Source organism: Battus philenor, unplaced genomic scaffold (assembly GCF_028537555.1).
Source record: "Battus philenor isolate CCGP_79_NKW_IND1 unplaced genomic scaffold, ilBatPhil1.0.hap1 SCAF_12, whole genome shotgun sequence".
Classification (NCBI taxonomy): domain Eukaryota; kingdom Metazoa; phylum Arthropoda; class Insecta; order Lepidoptera; family Papilionidae; genus Battus; species Battus philenor.
In genome coordinates, this window is record NW_027181674.1 from 3,160,896 (window position 1) to 3,172,133 (window position 11,238).

The 11,238-nt window shown below is 30.6% G+C and overlaps 1 protein-coding gene across 1 annotated transcript in view; it reads right to left on the minus strand.

The window, feature by feature from the left end:
- The window catches only part of LOC137932684 (UDP-glycosyltransferase UGT5-like), a 73,749-nt gene extending 64,559 nt beyond the window's left edge, over nt 1–9,190 (minus strand). Inside the window, exon 1 of the mRNA XM_068776321.1 lies at nt 8,256–9,190. Coding sequence (XP_068632422.1) covers nt 8,256–9,119 — 864 coding nt within the window. The 5' untranslated portion in view covers nt 9,120–9,190. The remainder of the gene's footprint in view (nt 1–8,255) is intronic.
- Nucleotides 9,191–11,238: the final 2,048 nt, after the last annotated feature.

Genomic DNA, 11,238 nt, shown 5'->3' on the forward strand with positions numbered 1-11,238 from the left:
GAGATCTTGACGTTAACGAAGACTTGGAGCTGACGCGAGATATCTTTGGTGACCTTACACGTCTCGCATCCATATGGATGAAGATTGCTTATAGTACACCTATATATAAAGTTAAAATAAAAAAAAAAAGTTTGCAAAAAGGATGTACATATAGTTCATTTTTTAGCGAGCAGTTGTAAAGCTTTTTCTCCTATTTCCAATCATCCTGTACAAAATGATCACTGAAATATATTACATTATTTAATTTTTTTTCTAATGGATTGCGATAAGCCAATAAATTCTTGCAGTACAAAGTTTGCAGGGACAGAAAGTTGACAATAATTAATTGTAATATGCGGAAATTTAAAAATGCTTTTTCTTCCTCTATTTTGATGAACCATACATTCGATGATGGCAAGTGAGGTATACATTTACCTATAATGCTCATACAGTTGGCAGTTTACCAAAACGTATACGTATGCCAGATTTGCAATTTATTTTATTTATAATATACCCTTGTATATGACATATATGGTTGTAATTTATAACATAATTTACTATAATGTTGGCATCGTTACAGATGACAGTTCAGTTAGTGTATGCTTATTTAGAAATATGTTTATACTTTTACTAACAATATCATGTTGTGATAACCTAATTAGATCAGTGTTCGCTTTCGCTACTTCTATAAGGAAATTTTCCTTATTTGCGTAAACATGATAATAACATACACGCCCTTTGGCTCTTAAAAATGTGTTATAAATACTAGTATATTACTTTATTATATTCAATAAATGTTTAATAATAAATTTGTCTTCCCGGATTGCTTTAAAATTAAATTTTAACATTCAAACATTCTATTATGTTTTTTTATGTATGCCAACACTGCATTTCTCCTCTTTGTCAAAATTTGAATCAACGCATCGTATTTTTTAAAAAAATCTGACAACATATGTCATCGTGTGAATTAGGAAACGCGGGAAGTTCAAACCGAACTGTCAAATTGCGAAGTTCATACAATTCAATCAGTTGCATAAAACTTAAATAGTCATTAGAATTTTTCGAATGTTTTTTTTTTTATTAAAGCCAAAGTATGGGTATGGGATTTATAAAATAAAGATGAATAGAATTTGGGAAATAGTTTTTGGGATATGATGTGAGGAACGCAAATAGAGATTACTTTTCATATTGTATATGAAAAACTCTTGTAGGAGAAAAATCGTTAAATATCGATTCGGATCATTCAAACTTTGAATGCTACAGCCCATGTCATTTGCGAAGAATCTTCACCTAGATCCCCTCTCTGGGGCTGTTACACACAATTACTTTATTGAGCGTCGACCTAGGCTATCGACGGCCTTTAAATCCATTAATATAACTAGACTAGCTGCTGAAAAGGCTGCCTTGGTAACATAGTTACTCTAAACAGACTTAGGCTAACTCACTTTCAGCGCTCTTGTCCAGACAAACAGAATCAGTCAAGATCCCAAAAAACATATCCTCGGTGACACCATAACTTTAAAAATTCGCAAACAAAATTTCGTCAAATATAATGACTATTGAATCTTTGCGCATTTTACAGTTTTCTATGCAAATTTATGTTATCGTTTAACAGCTGCCGATCACAATTTATTATCTTTAACAAAGTATGTTTATTTATTTCACATTCAATCAATAAATAAAAATAATTGATCACCCTGAAAAATGTTAGCAAATTACTTTGGGCATTACAGTCGGGGCATTTAGTTCTTAATATATTACAAACTTGCAAAGTCCACTCATTTACATCAAAATAAAACCACAATTGCATCTATTTTGACGAGTACAGTAATTTTTTTCAAAGACAATAGTCTTTACAATTTTAAAATCAATACATCTCCGTCTAATATTTCACTTTTCAAGCGTTGATTATTCAAAATCGTTTAAATGAAAATGTCTGAAAATATAACGATAGATTATTTTGTTTGTGGCAGCCATCTTGAATTACTAAATCTTATGTTTGGTATTTAAAACACTAAAAAGATTAATTTGATTAAGTTGTGTTGATATTTCGGTCTTTTTATTTTATTATTTAGACTGTTTTCTCAGAATTTAAAATAACTGATTTTAAATTGTATTTCTTTAAAAACAGTCAAAGATTTGTTCTAAAATTGTGAAATTTGTATTGTGAAAGAAGTTACTTCTCAGCATTTCTTGATTTCGTTGTGCGGGTGACAAATCTTGATGTTCACACTCGCCGACCAAACTCCTCTCCCTTCGTAACCAAATTTGAAACAATTGTACCAATGCTGATTCTGAATTTTTCCGTTCCATAAAAGATTTGTTCTTCGCTCTGAACAGACTATCCTTTAGTAGGTTAAAGAGATTTTTCGTTATTATAGATATATAAGAAATCATTCCTATTTATTTCAATTTATTAGTAGTAGTTGTTGTTCATTTTACCCGTATGGTCTTTAGACATACTTGTTTTTAGGGAAAAATACGTTCTATTAGTACTACAGGTTTAAATTAAAATATCGTTATTTGATTAGACATTTATTCGTACTTTTCAATTGTCAATTATGTTAACATTATTAGCAATAAGCTACCTCCATCATAGAATGCTAATCTACTAAGAGATAAGAGTAGGTCCAAAACTCAAAAGTGTTTAAATGATTGTTTTTTAATTTTTGGTGTATACATTACAAAATTAACCGTGTAAGTGATTCGACAAACCAAGTTCCGCGCATTTCAATTAAAAATTCTTAATTAATATCTTAAGATTAACTTATATGTTGTGGAACTTTGTAATATATGCGTACAGTCTAACTCATTAACGATTTGTTAACATTAAAACAACAATATTTCCGGTCTGAAAGACGTCACCGCTATATTGTTTTTGGTACTTTATTATCGAAGTTAAAGAAGACATTTCAAAAATTTTGATCAAACTCATTTACATTTTGTGGGATAATGCGAGTTTCTTTGTAATGAGATGCATATTTTATGACATTAAATCGGTTTATTATATTTGTTCACATTTCAATGATGCGAAGATGTCATACAGCCAACCTTTTGATTAAAATCTTGCTTATCTTTTTATCCGTAGATGTCTTTTCAGGTTAATTCAAGAACTGTGATACATTCATGTATATTGCTACAGGTGGTATATACAAACATGTTTTCAGACTTAATTTTTTTATTGTGTTAGGTATTGTTCTTAAGTATAGCGACATTTCGTTTTTGTTTTTTTTTTAATGAAATAATTTAACGGTTTAAAACTGAAATGAAGATCATTGAATTAGAAATTACAGTTTTACATTATAAATATCTATTGCTTTTTAATTAAACATCATGAAAGATTTAATAAATATTTTTAATCAATATTTATGTTATAAAGTTTTGATCTACATTAATGAAGTTATTGTATTGACTATTTGGCAGATGTAAAATAAGCTGTCATTTTAGTTATTAAAAGCAAAAACCAGATATTTATTTTTTAAAAGAAACTCTGCCAGAATTATAAAATAATATGTATAAAATAATAATAGGTCGAACTGCTTTTAGATGTCTATTAAATTCATTTAATAAAATTTATGTCAATTAAATTAAAAACATAAAAAGATGCAACGCATAATCGTTCATTTGACAGTTATTAAAGATAATAAAAAAATGTTCGTCTCTTTTGTCTTTCGTGCTTAAATGTGATTTAAATTTATTTTTATTAGTTGATGTACGTGGAAATTTTAGTAAGGGGTCAAACGTCTGTGAAAAATAAATAAGTTTAATTTTTTATCTCTCTTTTACGAGAACATTTAAGAAGGTTATATCGCAGCGTTTGTTTTTGCAGTCAAATAATAGTGTGCTTTTCCGTTACTAATATTTTGTATCTTAGGGTCTTAATCGGAATCTGTATTACAATTACAGGTAGAGATGTATACCTCTGCTTATGACTGGTCATATTTATGAATTATTAAATATTTTGATTATATATATAACCTCATCATTATATAGGTATTTTATTATAACTAATATGTATGTACATCAATTATTGTCGCTTGTTTATGTCTACCCTCTATTGCTTATTAACCGCCCGCTCTATTCTTCCTTATTAAAGAGTTCTAACGATTCCTTATTTCCTTATTAAGTCTATCCAATTATTGTCTGGAAGATATCGCGAACTGCAGCAAGATCGCCCGTTGTGCTTAATTTTTCATGCTTATAGCACGTGATTTCTTTCGTATACATTTTGATAAATAATAGTGGTGTTGTCAATGAAAAATGCGTCGAAGATTAAATTGCTGGTACGTACAGGGTGTTTGGTTATAGTACAATGTAAAATTTTAAAGGGGTGAACGTACATCTCATTATTCGTCAATTTCAAATGGACGCTATCCAAAAATCAAAGTTTTCAGAAATAAAAAATAACGTAACTATAGTAATTGTCCACGATCTGTCTCTTAGGATTTTACACTGCCAGAATCTATTGGCCTGTAGTATTCCAGAGTGACAACTTAATACAGAATGATTGGTAATAGGTGTGAAAGCTTTAAAGATTTTTGATGATAAATGAGCTCCACATTACCTCTAAAGATTTTACGCTTATTTCTTATTACCCTCTATATCAATATAACTTGGATTACAATAAATTATTTATTTGGAGCCGGTGGTTCGTTTTAATTAACATACCTTATAAATAGAAACGTAAAATTACATTGACAAGATTTGGCTAAAAAATTTAGAAAAAATGTAGTTTAAAAACGATCACTTCAAATAAAAGCCATGCATATAACTAAAAAAAATGAAATGAAATTGATTTTCGAACTGAGAAACGTAACTTTTTTAAGTGGTTGTATCGAAAAATATCGAACAATGAAATGCACAGATGTTTTCCTTTCCCTATTTGAATTCCAAATTAAAAAAAAAACAAATGACAAAAAGACAGATGTCAAAAAGTTGGTCTCGTAAGCGATAAAAAGCTAGTAAAATGAAAAAAAAAGAATGCATAACTAAATATTTCTTAATCATCCTTTTTTATATTCGATTCATAAATTGTTGATCGTAGTTCAGATAAAACACTGAATGGTTAAATGACTTTTGTGAATCCGCAAGGGTGAATATAACACCTTGACCCTGACAATGTTACGCATACTAATAATTCAATCCGGTTTCAAATCTTACATTTGTTATTTAATAATCATAAATTGAATAAATGAAATCATAGTATTCCTGTTTGGTTAAGGATAATATTGTTAGGTATTCGATTTTTCAGAGTTTAACTAATTTAAATTTTAAATGCACACTGGACGCTTGTGTGATGCGATCAAACGACTTTCGAATGCGACGAAAAAACAACTGTCTGGTAGATTTAATTATGTCTGTCTCGGTCACGTATTCCGAATGACATTAAACGTGCATATGTCGAAGTGTTAGAACTGCAACAGATAAATCGGATAAATAATCTGTTCACATTCTCAACTGTTTAAATATACTGTCTGCTTGCATATTTATACATTCATCTAAGCGTCTAATGACAAAAGTCTACGATCAATTTGTGTTATCAGTGATTACTTATGGCATTGAAACATGGCCTTTCTGGGCATCAATGTCAAGCTTACAGTTGCTTAGCGAATTTTTAAGTTCACGGAACCCACTACTCCATGAACTCAGCAACTACATCAACAAAGAATAAGCAAGTCAGCGAAACATCGAAGGGGTTATGCTATTTCTGATTTCTCGGGAATTAGGAATGAGGAGATTCGTACACAAACATAAGTAGACAAAGCCCAAGGAATTAGCAATTTGAAATGCCAGTAGGCAGATCATTTAGCACACAGAACTAATAGCCACAGCGCAAGCGCAGCGTAAGTAGTCCACCTTGTTAAGGTCATCAGTTCACCTTTTGAGTCATCTACGTCCAGCTGTGGACATCCTGTAGCTGATATTATGATAACGATTTTTTGTGTTCCTTCTTGCTGAGGGTAAACAAAATACTCAAAGATTCTTTTTAGTGCTATGAACTTTAGTTAAATTCAAATATATTCATAAAAGTACAAAATTTTAAATCTGTATTTATATATACAAATCATTTTGTCGCGTCCGTTACTCTATAGAAATTACATTAAAAAAGTCCCGTTATTACCATATATATTGTAGTCCAAACCAATCTTGAATATTATTGCTGAATTAAACATGCCGAAATTAGTTTAAATGCAAATAAAGGATAATTAAATGGTAAACGATGTTTTTAAACACAATTATCGATTTTAATTAACAATTATAATTAATTATTTTTAAACAAATAAAATGATTCAGTCATTCACGTCTTTGACACATTTAATTCTTACATGTTTTAAAAAGTTGATAATTTTTTTCTTTTAATTACATACGTTTTGTTATTTAATTATAATATTATAAAAAGATTAAAAAAAATGTTCTTTTTTTAAATTAAGCGAACGAACACGTAAAGATATTTACGTAAAAATTTTTTTGAAGTTGTTTGTTCTGTATTGTCAATTCGTTTCGTTGGTTTTTCACTGACAATTTCAAAATGGCGTCTTTATCATTTTCTCATCTATTATTTACTGAAAGGACAAATGGAATTTGTGACTATATAAAACATTATAAATCTTTTAAATATGTTTAACAAAATTTATAAATACATATAGAGATACGTTAATTAAGGTTATATATGTTAATGGGAGGTAGTTAAAAAAGGAGAACGTACAGACCATTTGCTGTCAATTAATGTAGACAAAAATCAATGGTTTCAGAAATAATAAATAACGTAATGATCATACAGTGAAAAAATGCTTTCAATATTCGGATTACTACATATTAAAATTAATTATTGTTTACTATCTATCCCTGCAATCTTTGTATTGTCAGAAGTAATTTTGACCAGATGCATTTTGATATAAAAAAATAATGGAAAATTTTTAAAGTGATCGCTTTATACAGAGCTATTGAAAATTGGTGCAATAGCCCTTTGCTGACAATACATATATACATATGAACCTTTATATAATAATCATATATTAATTTATACACATTAACCATTGATCATTTATATAGATCACTTGTGCACGTAATGAGAAGAATACTAGAAGATCCCTATTAGATAGAAACTATAATTAAATTAAGGTTCCGTATAATCACTATTATCTCAGCCGTAGGAAGTCCACTGTTAGACACGGACCTCGACTACTAAACAAGAGCCTCCTCTACTAGACGCAGACCTCGATTACTAAACACGGGCCTCTACTGCTAGACATGGGCCTCCACTGCTAGACATCGGCGTCCACTACTAGACATGGGTCTCCTACATAAATTTCCAATAGGTCTGTATAGAAGCTGCCTGCTTCTAGCGTCTTTCGACGACCTTAACCAAATCGTCTAACCGACTTGTCTGTTGCCATTCTACCCTGCGTTTGCCAGTCCTTTTCCTATAATGGTACTCTTAAACTTAAAATATGCGGCCACGAGGGTTCTGAACGCACCTTAATCTTAAAAAAAAACCTACAAACTCAATCTGGTTGTTTTTTGTGATCACCTTCACAAACATCATTAACATAGTAGTTAGAGAAATTCATTCCCAAATCATTTGATCGTTTAAATACATCTTATTATATTTTTAACTAGGTTTTTATTTATTTTAGATATTCTACCCGTTAACCATTTGAGCATTGGTTTATTAGCTTTAAATTTTGTTGTACGTCAAAGAGTGTATTGCAAAACCATACAAAATTATCTACAAAACATTTGGTAAATTAGCGGAGATTAGAGAAAGGTTTAATAAAATTTAATAACTTATTAATAAACATATAAAAACTGTTGTAATAAGTAGCTTGTACTGATAGAATGATTATATTTTAATAAATATTTATATTTAAGAAATTAAAATAGTATGATTGGCAGTAAGACGAGTTTGACTTGTCGTTTTTAGCAAAGGGTTTATTTGTAATAAATCACGTAAGAATAATTTATTAACTAAATCGTTTCCCGAGGAGAAATATATATTTTTTATAACACAAAAATAATTATGTCGCAAGTAAAATTGAGGTGATATTTGAATGTCAATAAAAAATCAGGTTTTCTAATATTACCTACAGTGGGTTTGTTGTGTCAATTGTATGATCTTGACGAATGTCAAATTTATAATTCCAAATATATTCAGAATATCATCACATATATTTCATTATTATATTATTGTGTACAAAGAAACATAATTCGTAAGTAAAAGTAGAAAATCTAAATAATATATTTAAAAAAATATTATCAAATATAAAATGACTTACCGATGGAATGACTTTCTGTGTGTGATCCAAATGCATGCCTCCAATCTCCACTACTCCTGGAACCATCGGCCTAACTCCATTCAACGCATGGAATGTATTCACCATCATTAGAGAATAATTCTTCGCCAAATTATACAAGTCTGGGATCCTTCTACCGAACCGTTTCTCGATCAATTCTCTCTCTTTAACTTGTATACTATAGTAGTACCATAAATTGTAGTACAAGTAAAGAAAACTGTTCTCTAACCTCTCCAGGAAGTTCATTCGCGAAGTCGACTGTACGCTTATAACTGGCGTGTATGCTGGGTTCTCTATGACACCGACCCTATGGCCCGACCATGGGAGGATATTACTGGAGAGGAGAGCAACAACGGGAGATTTTATTCCGTATATATGAAGCAAACCAAGCATACAGTCGCTGCTGAAATTTTCAACTATAACAACATCGTAATTAGATTTAAGCGCTTCAATAAGAGGGGGCCAATCGAGCGCTTTGCCGCAGACTTCCAAAGACATATCGGCTAAGGGATGAAAATCCATCACCTGTTTTACAATACCCCTCACTATAGGTATTTGGAGCAGCAAATTCGGTTCCTCGTATGATGCCAGGTCAAAGGACTCCAATCCCAAACTAGCAAGTCCCTCTAGACTTACGTCTGTGTAATTCGCGGGTGGATTTTTGAGCGGGAAAAATGAGACGGTGGTTACATGGTGTCCCTTTTCGGCCAAGGTTCGTAAAAGTGGTTCGAATACCATTTGATGGCTTTTGCCGGTGTAAGGGAAGAGGCCGAGAATTCGTGCGGCGTCGGCGTTCGCCGCTATAGCAAGTACGGCGACCGCGCGAACGAAAAGACGGGAACACATTTCGCGCGTTTCTCTGGCGGCGTCGGAGGGAATACTGGCCGCAAGTCTCCGGCTATCGGCGCTCGTCTCGCGACACGCGCTGCTATTTCAAACGTAAGTTACATGACGGTCACTCGTGATAGCATAATGGACTACAATACGCTATATATGCTTATTATGCTAATAGCTAATAGCATTTCTATCCTTAGATATCGACTAATGATAAGTGTCTTCAGATGTTTACTGTATAATTAATTCTATTGTTGGTATTTGTTTGGTCTGTCAAATAGGCTAGAGAATTTTGGCCTCGCTGTTTAATACATGTAAATGATATTTTACTCATTACCAATACATTTGTTAGTTTATTACTTTAGTAATAAACTATCCGAAATAAAATGTTTTGTTGATATTAATTTGAGTTCTGTAATACAGAGAACTCTAGTTATGAAGCTATTTTCACAAAATTTCAACTAGTATTTTTAAAAATAAAGATTATTATTTATTAATTTATAGGCTTGTTATAATAGCATTAGCATTAGCTAGCATTTTATTTATTAAAGACATTGAACATGTCTTACTTCTTTCTTTAGTAAAACTTTCGTAGGTCCCTTAATCAAAAATAATAACTAACTATAATTTGGTTTCTAATCGAAATTAAAATTTAATTAAATAATTTAAATTAAAATCGTAATCAAAATTACAGTAAAAATTACTTTAAAAATTAAAATACTTTTTTTATAACTAAATTTCAATGACGCTTATCTGTTTATTTTTTTTGCTCTCATTCTCTATTTTTAAATTAATTTATGAGTTTTTGCAAATATATATAAACTATATAATGTAGTATAAATACCTTTTAATAAAAAAAAACTTTTTTAGTTTAATACTATTATCAATAATATATATTTAAAGATTTATTTAAATAATAATACTGTATAATATATTTTTAAATACAGATTACTAATGTGTTTTATGTTATAGTAATACAATAACATACAAATATTTCTTCTTTTTAAATTATTAATTTTTTGAAATTGACTATTGAGTAAGGGGTCATTGAACTCCAAACAACGGCAATTAAAATTTGTAGACTCGTTATGCCTTTTGACGAAACTGATTTTAATCGATATTCTGATGAGTTCATTGGCTCTATATTGGCATTGACATACCGAATGGCAAATGGAAATGGTAAGCACTTTAAACTGATGGCTCTTGGATCGGTCAGCCTTGTGGTGAACAGATGATCTTGTTCAGGTCGTCGGAAGACGCTGAATGCTTTGAACAGGCCTTACTGAAATCTATGGAAATACATATGACCAGAAGTGGACGATAAAGTCTGAAAAAGAAAACCTGCAGGTCATGGCGTTTCTCATTTTACCATCATTTCAGTCGTAACACGTCCGTTAGGAGTGAAATGATGATGATGAAGTACTTCAGTTATAAAACGACGATGATGGTTGAAATAATATTTATAAGAATTCTACGGAATTCTTAAAAAACAATCGAGTAATTGTTTTGTCTAACACCCACACAATAGCCAAGACTTCCCGGGAAAATTGCCTTCGATCCAATTGACTAAACGTTATTTGATACGAGAGGTTACGGTGCAGCGGACAATTGAATAATTATACTGCAAGTGTCATCAAACAGTTTAAAATGCATATTCATGCTATTTGTTCCATTTTCAAATATTGTATTCACTTTATTTTTCAGTTCGAATTAACGACAATTTGAAATTGATTTTCGTGCAATATATTCCATTTTCAAATGATGTTTTCGCCTCATTTTTTATTCGAATAGTCAACAGTTTAAAATTCTTTTTCGGGCTATTTATTTCATTTTCAAATGATGTTTTCGTTTCATTTTTTAAAGTCGGATTATCGACAGCTTAAAATTCCTTCTAGTGCCATTTTTTAATTTTTTATTGTCACTTTGAATTAATTTTTACATATCACTCGCACCATGAGAGAAGAATTAGATAAGAGTCTGATTTGACACTGGGATCAGTTTTAGCTTCTGTGCTTCTTTAATAATTTTCATTAACTTAGAAGAAGAAAGAATAAGTGCAGCGAGGTTTTCATTTCATTTCAATGCATTTTTATAGGAAGACAAACTACAGAATTTAAAACTTTAAAAATCG